Source organism: Uranotaenia lowii, chromosome 2 (assembly GCF_029784155.1).
Source record: "Uranotaenia lowii strain MFRU-FL chromosome 2, ASM2978415v1, whole genome shotgun sequence".
Taxonomy (NCBI): Eukaryota; Metazoa; Arthropoda; class Insecta; order Diptera; family Culicidae; genus Uranotaenia; species Uranotaenia lowii.
Window position 1 is genome coordinate 413,580,781 of NC_073692.1, and position 21,494 is coordinate 413,602,274.

Consider the following 21,494-nt stretch of genomic DNA (forward strand, 5'->3'; position numbering starts at 1 on the left):
CCATTTCAATTTAGCTGGTTCCGGTTTTTAATTTTTTTTTTTCACCGAAAAAAAACCAACTCCTAGCAGTAGTTTTCCCGAGATGAAAAAAAAATCACCACTTATACAAATTGTGAAGAGTCCTCGTCCTTGTTGGGTCGAAAAAATTATTCATAAGGGAAAAATTCACACCAGTATGTAGGTAGTCCTTCAACTCAACCACCAGGCAGTTGCTGGATGATGTTATGTTGAATGTTGTGTATATCTACCAAGAAGTGGAGAAAAACATATGCAAACGCAATATAAATTGGGCAGCATGCATAATTCAACTTTTGCGCCGAATGAGGTCGAATTCGTACCACCCTACAGTGCATTTTGGACAAAGCTGTTTTCGAAAGTGTTTGCTGTGGCCTGTGGGACACTTTTGTGTGATAACTTTGCATAAACTGATCTCAGAAAAATTAAGATTATGGTACCGAAATAGATAACATTCTATTTCGTGGATTTTTGAACGTGGTGGGTCGGAAACGAAACATCCTGCAGTTCCCTACATTCCCTACATAATTGCATGCGTTGCAGGCGAATTTTTCATTCCCGTGTGGAGGGCTACCGCAACTATACCGGATGCATCATCAAGCATACATGTAGGTACGTTGTTAAATGCAGCGCATCCTCCCCGGCACTTGTATAAAGTATGACTCAGCTTTTTCCATAATTTAAATATTTGAGATCTCCCGGGTATGCTTTTTTTTTGTTATTCATTGCACCTTACAGGTAATTTAAAACTTTTAATTGGATTCCGTTTGGGGCGCAGCATCAGCCCAATGAGCTGGCTATTTAATCATTATAATTACAGAATATTGCTAAATAAGTGGAAGTTGCATTCGTAAACAAACATTTATCAGTTGAACTTATTCCGGTTAGCCGTTGGCCTCCACAAGTCTGGGTTTTTCAGTTCATATAATTTAAAAATAACTTAATCAAAGCAATCGAAAGATTCCTTTTAATTCAACCACGGTAAATGAAAAGTTCATATACCAGTATTTCGATAGCAACTTACTACCTTCTTCAGTGAACGTTTTCGATTGATCGATCAATCGAAAACGTTCACTGAAGAAGGTAGTAAGTTGCTATCGAAATACTGGTATATGAACTTTTCATTTACCGTGGTTGAATTAAAAGGAATCTTTCGATTGCTTTGATTCAGTCGAATCATTCAACCAATTAGGCTCATACCACAACAGAGTGAAAAATAACTTACCATATATTAGTCCTCTGGAATGAAGCTTCTTTTACTCGGCTACTTTGATCTAGATACGAATTCTTCAAGATATCGTTCAATGTTTGAAACTGCGTTCTTATCGGAGACCTTTCCGGAAGTTCCTATTTTTGATTTTGTTACTGATTCTGTTGCCAACATCTTTTCATGAATTTCCTTATGACGTTCTTCAGTACTTTAATCGAAATTCGTCAGACATGAACAGAACATCTCTCTGCTCAGCGCTGGTGTTTCATCAACCTCTGTCAGGACTTAGGGAGACTTTCATCTCTTTTCAGCTGAACAGGGAGCTTCTAATTTCCATATTCTGGACAAGCTTCAGAGCTTTTTCAATTGCAAACCAAAACCAGGTTATAAAAATCACAGCGACTAGAAAAATAATCTTTCAAGAGTTATGGAAGAGTCCTACTTTGTCAAAAACGTCTTGATTTTTTGAAAGTTGGTTTGGTATTAAAAATGAAAAATCGTTACTATTTTCTCTCATTCTTATTTGTTATCAGTTGTTTGTTATGTTGACACTTCCTAGCTAATTATGTAAAAGCTAAAATTAACTAATCAAGTTAGCTTGCCCAAACCACCATCGGTTTCCGTGGTGTAGTGGTTATCACATCCGCCTAACACGCGGAAGGCCCCCGGTTCGATCCCGGGCGGAAACAGGATACTTTTTTATGAAAATACTTATTCCCTAATAAAACCTCTGTATCTTATACCTACTTAAAACTGATTTTTATTATTTTGAAATATTTTTAACACTCCTTTTTAAAAAAAAAAAAAAACATTTATTCAACAGGTTTCTCTACAATATTTCGGTTGAAATGCAATCCACCGATCACTTGTAGAGGAGGCTATAAATAGATTTTTACATAACTACTTTTTCAAAAGGTTTTAAGATAGAATTTGGAAGTATAAGTTCGTTTGTAAACTGTGTTTTGCTTGAAATGTGTTTGATCTAAAAACATTAATAGCATATTTTGGTTTATCATCAAAAGTTTCGACATTCCACAAAAGTAGGCGAAAACTAGTTCGAAAATAATCGCTAGTAATGGCTGCGTACTTTTCGAAAACAGATAGTAGCGTGAAATGTTGAACGCAATATTATCGATATTTTTTCGATATTTTTTTTTAAACTTCTTACCACTTACCCTTTTCATTGGCGAAATTTCGAAACGGTACTACTAAAAATTTAGCGTCATTTCAAATGGATTCTAAAAAAATCTCAGAAAATGCTAAATAACTACTAAGACTAAGATTGTCTTGGATTTGTGTTGATTGGAAAGTTGAAGCTAAACAAATACAACTATACAACTGTTATTCGAAAACTATCGTTTATTTCTCAAGCAAGTGAAAATTTACCAGAACAAATCTTATTCTGTCAATGGCTGGCCTAACAATTCGACAAGATAAAGTTTATTGGTTTGAAAAAAAAATATTTTGTTTCCTAATCGGCTAGTAGGAATTTCTGTCGATTTTCACGACTTCAGAAGATTTTTATGTCTTGTTTGCCATTTTTGTTTTGTTTTATTTTAAGTCGCATTGCCCTTTTTGTTAGCTTTCTCAATTTTGTAAATATTTTGTGATATTTGTGATATTTTGTTATTTTTGTCATTTTTTTCTATAATTTTTGGCATTTTGTAATTTCTCATTTCTGTTCTTCTGTCATTTTTGTTATTCTTTCGATTTTTTAGAAATCAAAACATTTTTCGAACTTCTTGTGCTCCTTAAAAAAAGGAATCAATGTTCCAGGAAATGGAAACAGTGAAATTGTCTACTTCAAATGTGAACTGAAAACCGCCTTTTGGAAAAGCTGGAACTGAATTACCTCGCAAATATTTTGCAAGATCTTATTGAATAAAATAGTTCGGTGCAACATTCCAACACAGCGCATTTTGAATTGCATACCGAAAGGCGCATTTTAATGGGTAAGCGGTAAGGTTTTGTTCCTGGATATCGGTGAAATTAGACATGTGTACAAGATTGCATGCAAGAAAATACTCCTGGAAAGCACGCAGCCTTTACTAGCATTTATATTTTCAAAAATTTCGCTTTGAAAGCACTTGTATGCTTTTAAACGTTAATATTGAAATATACTTCAATTGAAATTTAAAATTATAAAACAAGAATGGATTTCCATTCCATACCCAAATTTTCGTGGCTATCCAAAAAGAATCCCTGTTTCCGCCCGGGATCGAACCGGGGGCCTTCCGCGTGTTAGGCGGATGTGATAACCACTACACCACGGAAACAGATATGATAGTGAGAGAATTATGTCGATCAGTTTCTTCAAGGTTTACATAATCAGCTATCTTTTAAATATCAAGTTTTTCGCAAACACATAGGCAACTTGTTATTGGAATGTTTTAAATTCTAACGGCGTGTTCGTAAATTGATTTGTTCTATCGAAGTGATTTTTTCTATCGATGCTGCCGTTCGTAAATTAAACAAACTGTATGCAAAAGCATTGGAAGGTGATTTGACATCTACCGAACAAATCAGTTAACGAACACGCCGTAATAGATCTTCTTCTGACGACTAACCCTGCCGATGTTCGTATAATCAGTTTTAACAGTAAAATCGAAAAACGAAAACAAAAGATGTAACAAGAATAACTTTAAAAGTTATAAAATAATTTCTAGAACTCTTTTATTGCATAAATTAATAAAAAAATTACCTAACAATTTCATTTCTTTTTTGAATCCCGCATAAGGTATGACCATGCTGCATATTTCACTACCAGGAAGACTCCGACAAGGCCAATCGGCTTCCACAAAGCCACTGGTGGTTGGTTCTGAGAGCGTTCCCCACCAGTTACACTATCCTGGCGATTCTTTGATTGTCAAGCTTCTAGTGTCCGTCCTGTGTGGAATGCTCGCACTGCTTGCTGTTGACCACCACCGATCGACGTTGGCTGCTTTCCGCCAGAACCATCCTCCGGTTTCAGTTTCTCCGGTACCGGTATACTCTTGGGTGGTTCACTCTTATCCGCAGCGATGCTAGTGGTCGGTAAGATGCTGAACCTCAAATCGTTATCCCGAAATCGTTTTTGAACAACTTTTCCCATTTCTTTTGTACTTGTTTCCAACTGAGCAGCTACTGACTCTTGCTTTGACTTGTCACCATCACCAGAAATTATGATCCTCACTTCGTAGCTCTTCTTGAGCCACTTGAGTACGTTCTGGACTTTGGACCCTAAATCGTGCTCCGTGATTTTGGCGCTGATGGTAAGCAGTTTGTCCCCCTTGATAGTTGCTTCTTGCTTAATGCGTTTCTTTTCCTCCCGTCTTTTAAGATCTTCGCTCAAATATTCAGCGCTAGTCATAAGCCTAAAACCGGAAAAAATCTATTACAAATTTTTTCGATACCCAATATATTTCTACCGTACTTGTAAATTGGTCTTTGGGTTTTAATGTCCAAGTCAACGATCTTGACCAGCTTCAGATCCCTTCTTTTGGAAATCTTTTGCGCCTCATCTAAACTAATAATCGCAATCGACTGATCGGGTGATATGAGAGTTATCTTCGGCGGTCCAGGTTGCTTCACCTTTGCTCCAGCAGGTTGATGGGGACGATTAGGACTCGACGGTGTTCCTTTAACGCCCTCTCGAGGCCCCTTTGAAGAATAGTGTTGCAGGGAAGATATCAGGGGACCATTACTTACCGCTGGCAGCAAATTACGTTGAGCTACGTGCCATGCGGGAGACCTAAGGCTGACGTTCAGTTGCACTATTCTCCAAACAATATTCATTTTTCATTTGATTGGAAAGAACTTTTGAAAGAAATTTATTTATTTTTTGAATCAAAAATTATTAGGTGATCGGCACGAAAAATGTAAACATTAACACGAAGAAAATTAAATGAAGAAAGAGAGTTAATTTTTACACGCAGTATCCCACATAGAAACAAAGCAGCACGTTGGGGAAAAAGTAGGGCTCATGTTCGATTTGAATCGGACGTTATTTTGCTGAACAGGCTTTAAAGATGAAGCCCTTGAGACTCTCGGCAAACTCAAGCTGTTTTCTCTTATTTATTTTAAAACATCCTGTCTGTCCTTAGCGAATATCAGAATCTTTTAAATAAATAACAAAAATTGCAATTACTTGTAAGTGCGGTGGAGGAGATCTTCCGGAAACTGAAACGCGAAGTAGAAAGGTTTGCATTAATGATTAATACGTCCAAATTTTAATGCTCAGGTCGGCCAGGAGGAGGAATTCAAACCGACAATTGGAAGGTTCAGTGTCCACCAACTGACCAACGAAAACGGCCTCAGTCTTATAGATTTCGCCGCCAGAGGGCGAGCTTGACGAAGCCCCTCTCGAGGACTGTTGGGATACCATCAAGACAGCCATCGACAGTGCTGCGGAGAACGTCATCTATTATGTGGAGCGAACTCGACGGAATGACTGGTTCGACGAGGAGTGTAGGAGGGTGATGAACAAAGAGAATGCCGCGCGGGCGGCAGTAGTGCAAAGAGGCACCCGTCGAAATGTGGAAAATCACCGACAGCGGAAGAGGCAGCTAGTCCGAATTTTCCAGGAGAAAAAGCGCCGTCTGGAGGAGGAGGAGCTTGAGGAGCTGGAGCAGCTGCATCGTTCCCGAGAAACACGAAAGTTCTATCAGAAACTCAACGCATCCCGCAAAGGCTTCGTGCCGCAAGTCGAAATGTGCCGGGATAAAGACGGGGGCATCCTGACGGACAATCGTAAGGTGGTCAAAAGGTGGAAGCAGCACTTCGATGAACACCTGATCGACGCACATGCAGGAGACCAAGACGGTGAGGAAGCTACATCGCCGGCGTAGCCAACGACGTAGAGGAGCCACTTCCAACGATGAGTGAAGTTAAGGAAGCCATTCGCCAGCTGAATAGAAACAAGTCAGCTGGGAAGGATGGCATCGCAGCTAAGCTCATCACACCGGTCCGGATCTGGGACATAGAACAGCTACCGAAGGAGTGGAAGGAGGGGGTAATATGCCTCATCTAAAAGAAGGGCGACAAATTGGACTGTGAGAACTACCGAGCGATCACTGTCCTCAATGCCGCCTACAAAGTGTTGTCCCGAATCCTACTCCGCCGCCTAACGCCACAAGCAAACAGATTCGTGGGAAGTCATCAGGCCGGCTTCATGCAGGGACGGTCAACGACGGACTAGATATTCACATTACGGCAAATCCTCCAAAAATGCCGTGAACACCAAGTCCGATGGATGGAACGCAGTGCTGTGTACGGATTTCGGGTGAATTGTCGAGTTCATTAGAAATCGCGCAGGGGGCTTCGACAAGTTGATGGTCTATCCTGCATGATGTTCAACGTGACGCTAGAAGGTATTATTCGACGAGCGGTGGGCGAAATGCGGGACACGATTTTCAACAGATCCAGTCAACTTATCTGCTTTGCCGATGACATTGATATAGTCAGCAGATCATCTGCGGCGGCAGAAGAGATCTACCGCAAACTGAAACGCGAAGCAGGAAGGATTGGGTTGATGATTAATACGGTTGACGTGCGGATCCGAGACCGACCGAACCCGCTTGTCCAGCAATCAGGGTTGGCATAATTCAACGGTAAACGGTAAAATGGTCCTTCAAACTCATTTGACTGTTCCTTAACGACCAGTCAATTCGTTTGCCAGTCATTCATTCCCCAGTCATTAGAAGCTAAAATAATAACCTAGTCAAGCAATCGCATTTCAACGACCGATGACGAAAAAGAAACGCATTTATTATTATTGTTGCTCCTGCCAGCAAGCCGAAGACGACCGAAGACGAAAAAGAAAAGAATTTATTATTATTGTTGCTCCTGCCAGCAAGCCCGTTTTCGGTTTTTTATTGCTATTGTTGCTCTCTGCCAGCAAGTCGTTCAATTAGTTGTACCTGCCGGCAGCAGCCGATCGAGGATGTGTAGGAGCTTCGCCAGTCGCATGACGGAGAAATGTTGATTGTTGTCGTGCTTTGTCCGTCATGCGAGTAGTGAGGCTCCGTCAATTGAGTAAGGTGCCGGTGGTTTGATGAAAAAAAAACTAGTCGGGTCAAGCGTGACGGGCGAAATTTACCAACCCTGCCAGCAATAACAAGGAGGTCGTAGTCGACGGATACGAGCTGGAGATAGTCGAAGACTTTGTCTATCTCGGCTACGGCTACGGCTAGGAACAAGACGAGCGGGGCGCAACGAGCGAGGTGGTTAGACCAAGTGGAGCGAGATCTGTGGAACGTGAGGTGTCCGAGAAATTGGAGAACGGTTGCCATGGACCGAGTGAATTTTAGGAATTATGTTCGTCAAGTTATGTCGTGAGACGGAATACTATGTAAATAAATAATACGTCCAAAACGAAGTAAATGCTGGCCTACTGATCCGAGACCGACGGAGCCCGCTTGTCTAGTAATAACAAGGTCACGATCGACGGCGAAAAGCTGGAGAAAGTCGAAGACTTTTACCGTCTTTTTTCACCTGGAGGCAAACCAGGTGCAACCTAGGTTCGCTCTAACATGCTGTCATCGTGCTCATTTATTGCTCTAGAGGCAAACTAGTTTCGCTCGAAAAACGGACGGAGTACGAAGAAAGACAATCCGGATGTGAAGAAAATTCAGAAGTGAAAACAAAACCACAGCTGCATGTAAACATTGCGCTCGTTCTCACGCACACCTACGTATGGAATAACTCGAAAATCGAAAGTCGTTTTTTATTCGGACGGATCCAGAAGCAAATCCTTTGTCTATCTCGGCTCACTGGTGACTGCAGACAATAATGATACTAGCCGTGAGATTCGGCGGCGAATGATCAGCGGAAGTCGTGCCTATTACGGACTCCCCAAGCAGCTGCAGTCGTGAATACTTAGCTCTCGCACAAAGTGTAACCTGGACACGACGCTCATTAGACCTGTTGTCCTCTACGGGCACGAGATGTGGATATTGCTCAAGGAAAACCCGCGCACACTCGGAGTATTCGAGCGAAAACCTCATCTGTGCTACAGCTAGTTTCAATAGGCCTTTTACTTTAACAAACTTTGAATGTGCCGTCGAGTGTATGTATAAACTTATCACTTGAGTTGAACCGTTCAGAAACCGCGTGAACACAATAATAAGTTATTTGACTCCCTTCTTCCTCCAGTGGACAAACGTGAACGTTTGACAAACCCCAACCCCCCTTTCCTGATGTCCAAGTGGACATATTCGATTTTTTTTGTCTGAATCGAATATTACAGCTAGAAAACATTTCTTTTTGAATTTTTGTCTTGAAATTGTTAATTTGAAGAAGAAAAAAACAATATATATAAAATTTAATAATGAATAATTAATAGAATATTATTATAAAAAAACGTATTTATAACTTGCTTTTCAAATTACTTTTGAGCGCTCATTCAGTATATGAGAGCGATGACACTTGTTTCCTGGTCATATGTCGTAAGCAAAATAACTTTTACAAAATTCAGATGAATGTGTAGTACCAAATGTAGGTTAAACTCAAAACTATGATAAGGCTGAAAATCAACTTCAGTTTGCTCGAGAAAAAATAAACGTTCAGTATTCTTTATTCTCAAGCTGATATATTTTTTTGTTAACGAAGTCATTGAATCCCAAGTACGCTTCATATTTGAAGTAGAAATATAATAATAATTAATATTTTTTTGAATGTGTCCCTTTTGTAAAGCTGTTTAAGGTTCATTTGTTACTTATTACAAGCAATTTCACAATTTCAATTTATACATAAAAATATTTATTTTATTTTCGAAATATTTTTGATCATTTACATGCCTCAATATAATTTTATATCGAAACGATGTTCCGTTTTCGTGCATCGTTTTCAAACTAAAATTACACGAATTTGCAGGGCAAATTGCTTTTTAAATAACCTTCAGGTGTAGTAAAATCGATTTAAGAAATGAGTTTAAAATTAGAATCAGGTGTAGTTAAATCGATTTAAGAAATGAGTTTAAAAATAGAATCGCGGGCAAGTTAAGTGATTAAAAACAACAACCTCCAATTGCTCAATAAAGAAATCAGTTGATCAATCGATGCCACTTGTTAAGTCCCGAGTTGGATTTCCCAGTTAGTATCAGGAAAAAGGATTATTTTCTTTAAATCCCTATGTCTGAGCCCCGGAGAACGAAAGGCATTTCTATATAGGTACACGACGATGACTCCCGTGCAGTATATGTGCTGGATTATCGAGCGATATTATGACACCCGTTGAATGTTTAATAATAACGACTTTCAATCTCCTCCACGAAGGCGTTCAACGATTGTTGACTCAACCGAATACAATCCACTTGAATCTTAACAGCGAAACTAGGTGTTTGATTTAGTTTACTGAGTTAAATAACAGCTCTGGTAGTTTTTCAAATAGTTTCCTGTAATTAAAAAAAATCGGAAAAACTATTCCTAATTTCAGTACTTCGATTCTTTCGTTCCAAAATTCTGTATACACCTACCACGCTGAACGACTGTAATGACGTCCGTTACTTCAAAACCATGTTGTACAAGTTTAATGTTCACCTGGCGATGCAATCAATACGATAAAATGTGAGATTTTATTTTTTTCCCTCATCAACGTACGTATAGAGCTACCAAGCTAATGAAACAATTACCGGCGTCAGTTCAAATGATGAAATGTTTAGTTTTTTTAGGATGCTTTTTTTCGTACAACTCTCCTTTTTATTCGCAGTTGCATCTTCCTTATAATTATCATGCTCGATCTAAGTTTAGGCCGTATCAATAACAAGATCTGCTAGGAATGCACATTTCGTTTCCAATATCGAAACCGAATTTAGCGTCTAAGTATTGTTGAATGTTCAATCAATCAAGTTCATGTGTTTTTCCTCAAGCATTCACAAACAACTCCACATTGAAAATGCACAAGAGGTTCCACCAAAACCGTCTAATGGGAATCACCTGGATGATGAGGTATGTATTGCTATTTCTTCTTCCACGCAGTTCAATTATTTGGACGCGTTCCGTGGTTCACCTAGTTTGTCATTAGTCACATAATGTATGCCGGTTTAATTAATCGACAGGGCTTTCGGAAGTTCCATTTCGAAAGGAATCACGTAAAGAGATGTGAATTCCCGTAGTCGGAGTTCGATAATAAAGATTTTCCAAATCAGTTTCTCACAAAATTTCTTTTTAAATCAACTTTAAAAAAAAAATAGAACCAGAAATTATCAAAATTCAAGTATAGGTAATTTTTCTTGTTGTATATTTCATCTGAAAACAACCTGTTTTAAATCTGTTTAAGCTATTAAAAAAATTTGACAAAAATTTAAAATTCTAATGACACTATCATAAAATGATACTGACACAACATCGATTCTAAATCCACGATTTGCCAGTTTCTGACACAAAAAGCTTATCCACTAATCCACTAATTACTAATAGCACTAATAGTCACTAATAGCTTACTTATGATTAGCTTATTTCAAGTGAGCTAGGGGACGCGAAAAATTTGCACATTTCTTAGTTCCGCTAACTGAAGAAAGATTGATTTTTTAACTGTTGATATGGCCATAGACGAAAAAGATCATTTTCCGGTTCAAATTTTTATACGATCAACTATTTAAAGATGTTTCAGAGATTTTTTCCAAAAGAAAATGGATCTTTAGAATATTAAAAAAGTACATTATTTTTCGAATTGTCTTTGCCTCTGGAATTATGTACCGCCTTGAAGTCTTCCTCGATAACTTTCCATTGATTGATGTATAAAATGGAAATCAAATGACGAGGTTTATTTTGTTTTAAGTTGGTTTAAAATGTTTTTCAATTGAATATAAAAAAGTGGAGAGTTACGTTTCTTTGTCAATTTTTTTTTTAAATAGAAAAAAATAACATAATTCTTGTTACTCAAATATGTGTTGTGAGCCCAGGGGGAATCCTTCGATTGCTTTGATAAATATTGTGTTCGATATACTAAACCTCCAATGGACAACCCCCTTCAGGCATTGGCATTTTTCGTAAACCTCAACAACACAAAGTTTGCGCGATGAGATATCAACACTTTGATGACGGGGAACGATCCGGCTCGAAGGACCGAACTGAATTATGTAATAGCTAATAACTTTGCTCGCACTACACGAAAATGTAAAGTTTTGCAGGATTGTCGACAGCTAGAAAAATTGGATGATATGACTGGCCAAATGATTCTGCTGCTTGAAGAGCAAGACATTTACACAGTCGGGATCACCAAAACTAAAATCTATTCGGCCCATTCGTCCTTTGATCCTCAATCTCATAACCTATTGGGCCTAGTAGATATCCTATTTGTTCGAACATTCATCGGTCTAATGACTCATTCGGTCTCACATCCTCTATCCTACAATTCTTCGGTTGAGTGTTCGAGCTCGAATGGTCAATTGAACCGGATACTGCATTGGTTCGGGGAAGTGCAAGTGGATAAATTAAATGCTCCATATTTAGTCAAGGCCCTGAAATATTTCCCTAGCTAGTTGGTCTGCTTCTCCGTTCTCTCTAAGATACCACAATAACTTGGAACACAGAATAAATATACTCTGCTTGTTGTTTATCGTTAAGTTCTTCCTACACTCCCATACTAGTTTGGAGTAACATGTGAGCGTTCTTAGTGCTCGAAGAACGACCTGGCTTTCAGACCAGAGAACACCCTTTTCTTGAACAGGGTAAAGTGCATTCTAGAATTTCATAAATTCAGATTGCACTGATGGCCAAATGCCCATAGGCATGGTTGTCCATTTCTCCCCGAGCGGCTTGAAAAATGCAACGCAGTGAACTTTTCGTTCTGAAACACTTGCCATGCTCTGTTAAGACGCCGGGCGTACACCCAATCAAAGAGCAGAGAACGCTTCGCCAGGGTGAGAGCAAGAGAAAAAAAATCATCACATTAAGTGTAGGGGAGCAGCGCTGAAGCAACTCAGTAGGCTTGGTTCTTTCCCAACAAGAAAAGGAAGAAGAAGAAGCAATATCGTTTCGTGCTGTTTGTTTGCCTACTGTGGTAGGAAGAGAAGGAAAAAAATGCACTTCAGTTGTGTGTTTCGGGATTTCTCCTGCTCACACAGTAGTGTTGCTATTGGAGCACCGGTTTTGCTCGGCACTTGGCTTCGGCTGTACTCGGAAACGAGTGTAGAGCATTTCGAAATGAAGTGCTCTACAAATCGTAGAAGATAACGGTGCGATTTACACAGCGCACTGTAGGATTTGAGAAGTGCGGACCAACCATGGCCATAGGAATTGAGATCCTGAGTCTATGTCCATTTCTATTATCCATTTCCGACCCATCAACACAGAATTTGCGATCCGGGAGGAACCGTGGGCCAACCTGACTCCCACACGTCCCAATCATTGATAGTTACATTGTACGGTTTTTTTTAGGGAGAAATCCGGCTTCATCCATTCATTATTTCTCACAATAAGTAGGTTTAATTTTAATTACTTCAGGATCTTTAGGTGTCCTCAAGTCACTAAGTTTTGCCTCTATTATTCATTTTATTTGTTCCTTCTCACAGCATAACCTGATGAACAATGTTCCTCCAATTCACTCGGTCTATGGCAACCGTTATGGCAACTTCTCGGACATCCCACATACGGCAGATCACGCTCCACTTGGTCTAACTACCTCGCTCATCTCGTTCCTACCGAATTGGCAGCGAACACCTGTTTTGCAGGACAGTCGTCCGGCATTCTTGCAACATGTATCCGTCCAGCCTTCACCACATTCTGGATACTGGGTTCGCCGTAGAATCGCGCGAGCTCGTGGTTCATCCTTCGCCTCTACACTCCGTTCTCCTGCACGCTGCCAAAGATGGTACTTAACACTCGTCGTTTGAATACTCCGAGTGTGCGCAGGGTCTCCTCGATCAATATCCACGTCTCCATCCACGTTTTGCCTCTAATTCATGAATGTAGTGTAGTAGCGGAATATTTAGTAGTGCATTCAGAGCATCGTTCGATGGTGCCAGGTATCAGGATAGCGTTGCTTGTCTTTGAAGCTTCGCTAATTTCCGACCGTAGCATGCATAGTTTTGGTCCACCATAATTATGCATAAGAGATTTTGGGCCTGTATAACTGAATATCCTAGTACCTACCAAACCTAAGAGTCCAGCGCCGATCCTCCGATGCATAGGGTCAAAATAAAAAATCCACAGCTGGCGATCCGGAGCCAGCGTCTTCACTTCTCGCCAGCCATGGTTTTCGTCAACTGTGCGTATTTCAGCGGCTAGACTACACCACCAGTGGGACAGCTCGGAACGTGCCCGGTGGACCCATCGCTTGATCCCTAATATCGGATCCTGGATGGATCGAAGACATAATGAGGTGGACTTTTGCATGACACAGTTCCTGACTGGTTACGGATGTTTCATGCAGTACCACCATCGGTTTGGATACGTGGCTTCGCCATCCTGTCTAACCTGCGGAGCCAATGAAGAGACACCAGAGCACGAAGTGTTCAACTGTCCAAGGTTCGAAGAGGTACGTGCTAACATGCTTGCCGTCTGCGGACCGGACACGACAGCCGACAACATCGTGCGGAGGATGAGCGAGGACGCCAATACTTGGCGCGTGGTCAGCGATGGGTTCACCCGGATCATGACTGCCCTGCAGAGGAGTTGGAATCAGCACCAGTCCGCGATCGGTGTAGGGTGACTCCTTCGTCGGGGAGCACCTGAGTAGTGTGCGTCCGACCCTGGCAGTAAAGCATACAAAGATAAGACAATACCTTCTGCGTATGCCGAGCTGCTAGGTACGTCGCGCGTCTGTGTGTAGGAGACCTCCAACGTTACCGTCGCGGAGTATCGGAGTCGAACGCGCCCTCTGCGATGGAGGCTGTGGGGATAAGACATGACCTTCTCCGCTGTCGAACTCGTAGGGGGAAGAGTATTCGCGTCGCGGAGTACTCTCGGGTAGAGTGGTCTCACGTCGCCGTCGGATGAGCCACTCGAGTCGGGTAGGATGACATCACCGTCGGGATTCATCTGAGTCGCAAGCGTCTAAGACTCGTACGTGTGCTGTGACAGGCGCGAGTCTAGGATAAGCTGCTCTCGATTTGGCACACGGCGGGCAAAAACCCTAGGGTTGCCAGCACAAAAAGGGAGGAGGAAGACCGGACCACGGTCGGAGTAGAATGCCCTTTCGGCGGGGGGCATTCGAGTAGTGTGCGTCCGATCCTAGCAGTAAAGCATACAAAGATAAGACGATACCTTCTGCGTATGCCGAGCTGTTTAGGTACGTCGCGATCGTTGTGTAGGATACCTCTACCGCCGCGGAGTGTCTGAGTAAAACGCGCTCCCTACAAGGGAAGCTCACGTCACGAACAGAGGCGGAGCGCACGATTTTCGTGAGAACAAAGCTAGTCTCGAGTTGCGAGTAAAGGCCGGATCTCAAGTCATTAGAGGAGAGGTCCTTAGTCTTGAATCGTAACAAGAGGCAGGATATATATGCTGGAGTTTGACTCGAACTGGAGTTTGCCGATGAGCGCTTAAGCGCGGACTTGGTCTCCCATCTCGGGTATAGCCTCCGGTGCAGATCCGGATGGGAATTATGGCCAGAGGCCCCATAAAAAAAAGACTACACCACCACGAGCGTCTGGGCTTGCTTCTCCTTCGATGACCTTTTGGATTGCAGTCAAATATCTGTAAATCTGCAATAAACCCTTGTCTTACTCCAGCAGTTACATGGATTGGATCGAACTGTCGTACTGTGCGTCGATGAGATGGATACCTTCTCTGGGACTCCTCGTCGTCTGAGAGCAGCCCAGATGTTTTCGTGATTCAGTCGGTCGATTACTTTTTAGAAATCAACGAACACCAGCAGAAGAGAGTCATGGAATTCGTTGATTTGCTCCAGTATTATTCGTAGCGTGGTGATGTTATCCACAGAAGATCGTTTGGATCGGAATCCAACTTGTTGCCGACGGAGAGTAGCGTTGATCTTCTTGTGGTTGTACAGATCAACGTTATGCCTCGCTATTAAACGCGCTTTGTCAGCTCTCTTTTCTTCGGGACCTTAACGAGGATACCCTGCAGCCAGTCGGCCGGCAATAATGCAGTATTCCAGATGTCAGCGAAGTTACGATGTTACGAAGTTACGACATTCATGCTGACAAGGCAGAGTCGACTTTCAGCATTTCAACAGGGATGCAATCGATCCCAGGTGCATTATTGTACTTCATGTCTTCGATTGCCGTTTCTATTTCAGCTAGTGAGGCCGCTTCCGAGTTGCCACCATTAATGCGACTTACTGTAGGCGCTTCGGGCTGTGGGTTGGCCATCGCTAATTGGACTCTGAAGAGTTCTTCGAAATGCTCAGTCCAACGTTTGAGCTGACCTGCTCTGTCTTTAAGCGGCATTCTAGCATAAGTCCTTGCACCGCTAAGGCGGCGAGAAATCGATCGATACCAGGAAGATTTTGTTGTATATGATGATGAGTCAGCATACTTTTTGGATATTTTTAAGGTCTTTGAGATTGTTGAAAAAAAGTTCGAGAATTTACTGCAAGGTATAGATTACTTATACATATAGAAATTGGAAAAAAACTTAAATATTTTAATACACATTAGGAAAATCAGTTAATCGATCAACTGTTCGTTGATAGATAAGATTTACGCAATCAATAGCACAAGCCTCAAACATCAGAAATTAAGCTGGTCCTAAGTTTTAACGAACTAGAATAAACTGTTTCGGCTATCAATCCCCATCGCCCTAAGAAAACTCATCAGTTTTATTGATGTTCGATTGTTGAATGTAGGTACAGAGAAACATGATGCAATCTTTTCCGCTGCACGAGCCCCGAGATGCCGCTCGATAGATAGCGTACGGTAATCCAATAGAAATAATCGAAATATTGTTCAAATTCTGATCATCATGAGAAAACCGGTAATCTTCTGATTAAGCTATCAAAAGATTGAAAGTGTTACACCGATAATTCTAAGCTAGGTATGTTTGTACTTCTCGACAGAGGCATCTATCTGAAATAATGAAATCTGATGCGCAAAATAATTAGATCAATGCGAATTTTGATCCACACACTCCTGCCACGCGTGATCTGAAACTTTTCACACACCCAACACAATCGGATGTTAAACAATTAGAAGAATTGAATCTAATTAGTTTTACGAGCTAATTAATTGTTCTACCTGTTGCCGGGGGTCATTACGAAGACACTCATGATTTATGGTGTCGTTAATCTCAACACCTATTCAGCACAATGGAAGTGAATGAAAAAATCTGGAAGCAATGTCCATAACTTGTCAGTCGCTCTGACTGTGTGGAATTGATGAAATTCACGTGAGTTTCGACATTGCATCATACGCCTAGTTAAATCGTTACGGGAGAGAACAATCCCCTTGTCGTGAGCCAGGCAATTATTGGAATTATCCAACTTGGTTCTAAGTAACTAAGTTGCAGCGCACTGTTTGAAAGAGTATTTCACTTGGATGATGCCCTCCCCTTTTTCCAGAAGGTGGGATTTTTTTGTTGTCACTGGGTTTTCATAGTAAACCAAAAAGAACGGTAAAGTACCTGCGTAACCAGCAGACGGACGATTCCCTCGTCCCATGGACTATGAATCGGTTATCGGAAGAATTCCTTAACAGCTGAGCGAGCTCAGGGAAACTCACAGACGCGCAAAACAAACTTTTGAATGACTATTTTACTGCCTAGGTACGTTTAGTCTGATTCATAACAATTAATGCAAGCATTTAACACCATCTCAGATCTGGTCTGGGTGCATCTGATGCGACAGATTACAAAGAATCTGCTGCTCCACTTCGTAATCGGTCAATTAGGGGTGATAAGCTCCCCCACACTAATCCAAAACGGTGTTGCGATCGCTTAGAACAGATCTAATTAAAGCATCATGTTTTTATAAAGAGAATAATTTGTTGCTGTTTATGATGAACTTTGAGCGGGTGAGGTGGGGTTGTAGTTTTGTTTAAGTTGCTCGGCGCGGTGCCAGATGGAGTTTAATGACTTGTCCGAACCGATCGAGGTGGGGGGTTTTCGGTAGACGCGAGGCGTGAGAATTCCCCATCGTCGTCGTTGAGCGTCGTTGATAATACCGGATAGTTGGGACAGCGCGCCTTCCGAGGCTCGTTCGCGATCATCCCTCTAACGATGGAAGCTAAGAGAGTGGGAGCGCGCCGGATTTTGTAGGCAGGCAGCGTTCTCATCGGATATCGAGCAGCAACTGTTGATCGGGCGCGCTGTCAATATCGCTCAATTGCTACAGGCCTCTTGAAGGCGGGATCGTACACCTACTTATTGATGCACGTGTTGGGATTTTGCCGCTTGCGTTACACATCGTTCATTCATGAGAGTTATTCACAGAAGTTTGTTATTCCCAAACGCAACGGAATATTTATCACAACCTAGAGGCCGGTATAAAATGAACGGAGCCCGAGTCCCGAGATCTAGTCGTGAAAATAACACCGTTAGTTACAGATCGGGAGAGCAAACGTTACAAAAATGCGTAAAGTGCGATACAATATTCTGGAGGAGGGTGCCTCCATGCGGGACGTGATCGATTCGGTTGTGGCACAAGGACCCCAAGAGTTTCCGATTCATTTGATTGATCTGGACGACATTGTATCAAAACATCGAAACTGGCTTACATTGATACCGCGAGTGGAACCGTTCTATGCTGTGAAGTGCAATGACAATTCTTCAATTCTCCGTACGCTGATGGCTGCTGGAGCTGGATTCGATTGTGCTTCCAAAGGAGAAATTGAAAAAATGATGAAGCTAGGCGCTGATCCTTCAAGAATCATTTTCGCTCACACCGCGAAATCACCTGAATCCATCCTTTACGCCAAGGCTTGTGGAATCCAGATGATGACCTTCGATGGAGAAATCGAACTGGACAAAATCAAACAGTTTTATCCCGAAGCTTCCCTGGTGCTTCGAATCCGTTACGATTCTAGCAGTGCTCAAATTTCTCTGGGAAAAAAATTCGGCTGCGATGCAGATATCGAAGCTCCACAATTGCTCCAACACGCCAAAGACCTCGGTCTGTCCATCATCGGAGTAAGCTTCCACGTAGGATCCGGAAATGACGATCACGATTGCTTCTACGGAGCCATTAAAGCCGCTCGCAAAGTATTCGACTGTGCTGAATCCCTTGGATATAATCTAAATCTACTGGACATCGGCGGAGGTTTCCCTGGTGAACATGATAAACCGATAGATTCCTACGCTAGAACTATCAACAAAGCCCTTCAACGATACTTCCCATTGAAATCCGACGTCCGAGTAATCTCTGAACCAGGTCGATACTACGTGGCCTCTGCCGTAACTCTCATCGCCAACGTCACATCCAAACGCATCATTCGGAACGCTCAAGGTGACATCGTAGACATCATGTACTATCTGAACGATGGCCTGTTCGGTTCGTTCGATTGGATCAATCCCCGCCAATACCCACCGCAAATCATCCCCGGCAATCCGCAACTGGTCCGCTCCCAGGAGCTTTTCTCTTCCACCTTGTGGGGTCCCACCTGTGATTCAATGGATGTCATCATGACTGGTGCGCGGATGGAGGAAGTGCAAATCGGAGATTTCCTCCTATTCGACGACATGGGAGCCTACGGCACCACTCTGGCAACTAAATTCAATGGCTTCTCCATGCCCAAGGAGCTTCCGTACATTAGTCGATCGGTGTGGCTGCAACTAGGCCTCGCCAAACCTAGAACGAAACTACGTAAGATGGGAGTATAGGAACGCTACTGGATAACAATGCTGCTACTTAAATAGTTTTTTTTTCATTCCTTAGAATATTTATAACCATTTACAATTCGCTTGGTCACGCGAGAATACTGTGAACACATACCTACATTGTGATGCTGCAATTATTCACTAATGTTAATTACCTAGTAACGTGAAAAGTACAGTTTTCGGTTCAACAAAAGCGCTACATATTTATTATCAACTCATGAACGGCAAAAGCTCCTGTTATCTATTTATGGAAAATCAATTTAGGCTTATGTTACAAAACACCTTAGGAAAATATATCTAGTATTATGAATCTAACGCCTAGTTTTTAAACTTAATAATCCGAAAATCTGAAGTGTTTTTTTTTCATGCCCCCCCGATCAGTTTAATCAGAAAATTACTGTTAACTCATATTTTTATCCTTCTGAATTATCATCTGTGACTCAAATTTTAATACGTCATGAAAGTCAATCTAGCACAATGAAGCTAATTTCCAATATGGTTGATGAGAAAAAGGATAAAAGATTCAGAGGTAAAAAATCACCAAAGAGGAAAACGGGAAAATCGAAATTTTAATTTTGACTTAAAAATTGATAAAATGCGGATGTGTCATTTAAAAAAAAACTTGCTTTAAACCACATTTGATCTTTTCATCCAAAAATTAAATACTTCGTGGCATTCTTCCCTTCACATCCACAGTTTAAGTGTATTCAGTGGTTTAATCAAGACGCATCTTATGCTAGGTTTTTCACTACTGTGGTTAAATAATTTTCATTTCGGTAAAAAGAATAAAAATGCCCAAAAATAGGACTAAAAAATCGAAATACATAACAAAAAACACTGATTTTTAAATAAATCTGACTCAAATGACAGAAATAACAAACAAGACAAACAAACTTAAATTACAAAAATGGCAAAAAAATAAAATTATGAAATTAATGCCACAAATCACAAAATTATAAGAATTGCAAAACACAGAAATCCAAAAGCTACAAAAAACCAGGTGAAAAATTACAAAAATTATAGGATTACTAAAGTTTGTTATTTGTGTTCTTAGGGTTTGTTTTCTAACTTTTGTAAATTTTAATAACATGTTAAATTTGTTAAATTTTGGTTATTTTGTGATTACAGTACAACCCATAAAAAATGCAAAAATCTTTCATAAAAGTTCTAAAATACTTTTCTAGGTGTTAATATGATTTTAAACCTTTTTATTCATTTATTCATTTAACCATTCGATGTGTGTCCATTTTCGTTCTCAACTACTCTCTCCAGGCGAGATCTAAATCGGGAGCATACCTTCGCAATTTAAAACTCTGACATTGAAGCCCACGCCTCAGGGACGGGATGAATCATCCAGCCGGATGAAAATCCCCGAAATCCCCGTGCTATCCACGCCTTAAGGTGCATTTACAGTTCTTTCGAACGTGAAAATGAAAAAACTTATATTCTTCAAAAACTCGACTATGCTACATTTCATGGCTGCGAAACTAGATGGAATAGATGCGGAATGGTTGAACGATTATTTTTGAACTGATTTCCTTGTTCAAAGCCCGTTAACATTAATTTTATTTCAATTCCCCCGATTTTCACTGCGGAATATTTTTTCCGCGTTCACTGACATTCCGCTCGAAGTGTAAACGCACTGAGCGAACGTGAAAACGGAAAACGAACAAGAGTGGTGAATATAAATTCCGCGTTCATTTTCACGTCCGAATGGCAATGTGCATTCTGAAAAAAATTTCACCGATGACGGAAAAATTTTTGCTTCATAAAAATTAGTTTTTTAATTTGTAAGCACATTTGAAGGCAATTAAAGGCTTAAAATACTACGAGTTTGAAATGAAACACATACGATTTTTTTTTAAACTTTAAAACCCGCTTGGGCATCATTTAATTGCACCTGTTTGAAGAGTTTCTCGACGAATAAATGTACCTGTTGGAAGAGCTTCTCAACGAATAAATGTAAATGAAGATCATCGAATGGCCAGATTCCATTGAAATAAAAAAATAGATTCCGCTTTGTTCAAATGTGTGCTTTAGAAAAGGTATGGAAATAATTATAAAAATTTATGAAATAATTCAAAAATAATGTGTTTTAAGGAGAACTGAAAAGTAGAAAAATTAACAAACAATGCATTGCAATTTAATTAAATAAAAAACTTTTCAATTGTTTCACTAATTAAAAGTAATTTTGAAGTTTTTGTTTGTCAATTTTTAATCAAGAACAAAAAATGGCTATCTTGTAGAAGTTATATTCATAACGTCCTTTCAATAAGTTTTTCAAAAGAAACGAATCGCTAAAGCTCGCTACTCCTTGATCGATAAATACTTTTTGGGAGTACTTTAAATTCATAAAATTTAATTTAAATTCATTGTATTCAAAGATAAGAACTTTGGGATTATTTTATTAAATCAATCGTTTTCAAATCTGAATATGTTTTGAAGAAGAACAATATGTTTTTTTGAGAAATTTGAATTTAAATTTGAGCATTGGTTCGACAAGTATCGATCAAAACATTGGTTGAATGATCTGTCATTTTCTGATCGCAACCAATTTCTACCTGCAGTTGAACAAA

The 21,494-nt window shown here is 40.6% G+C and overlaps 2 protein-coding genes and 2 non-coding genes across 4 annotated transcripts; 2 read left to right on the plus strand and 2 right to left on the minus strand.

Annotated features, from left to right (window-relative positions):
• Positions 1 to 1,841: 1,841 nt before the first annotated feature.
• On the plus strand, positions 1,842 to 1,914 carry Trnav-aac (transfer RNA valine (anticodon AAC)). The gene has a single exon. It is a non-coding gene; the product is annotated as a tRNA-Val (tRNA).
• Positions 1,915 to 3,428: 1,514 nt separating this feature from the next.
• Positions 3,429 to 3,501, minus strand: Trnav-aac (transfer RNA valine (anticodon AAC)). Its single transcript has one exon. It is a non-coding gene; the product is annotated as a tRNA-Val (tRNA).
• A 351-nt stretch (positions 3,502 to 3,852) lies between these two features.
• On the minus strand, positions 3,853 to 5,099 carry LOC129747170 (translation initiation factor IF-3). Its single transcript, XM_055741217.1, has 2 exons — positions 4,638 to 5,099; positions 3,853 to 4,578 (listed from the first exon to the last, which is right to left on the minus strand). Exons 1-2 carry the CDS (start codon positions 4,997 to 4,999, stop codon positions 4,092 to 4,094), a joined length of 849 nt encoding a protein of 282 aa, XP_055597192.1. The 5' UTR covers positions 5,000 to 5,099; the 3' UTR covers positions 3,853 to 4,091.
• Positions 5,100 to 17,540: 12,441 nt separating this feature from the next.
• On the plus strand, positions 17,541 to 19,228 carry LOC129746651 (ornithine decarboxylase 1-like). Its single transcript, XM_055740444.1, has one exon. It carries the CDS (start codon positions 17,674 to 17,676, stop codon positions 18,919 to 18,921), a length of 1,248 nt encoding a protein of 415 aa, XP_055596419.1. The 5' UTR covers positions 17,541 to 17,673; the 3' UTR covers positions 18,922 to 19,228.
• Positions 19,229 to 21,494: the final 2,266 nt, after the last annotated feature.

Excerpts from the sequence above, each read along its gene's own strand:
- LOC129747170 (XM_055741217.1), bottom strand. The coding sequence starts at position 4,999 with ATGAATATTGTTTGGAGAATAGTGCAACTGAACGTCAGCCTTAGGTCT. Across the intron at positions 4,579-4,637 it reads ACCCAAAGACCAATTTACAA|GCTTATGACTAGCGCTGAAT; the intron begins GTACGGTAGAAA and ends TTCCGGTTTTAG.
- LOC129746651 (XM_055740444.1), top strand. The coding sequence starts at position 17,674 with ATGCGTAAAGTGCGATACAATATTCTGGAGGAGGGTGCCTCCATGCGG.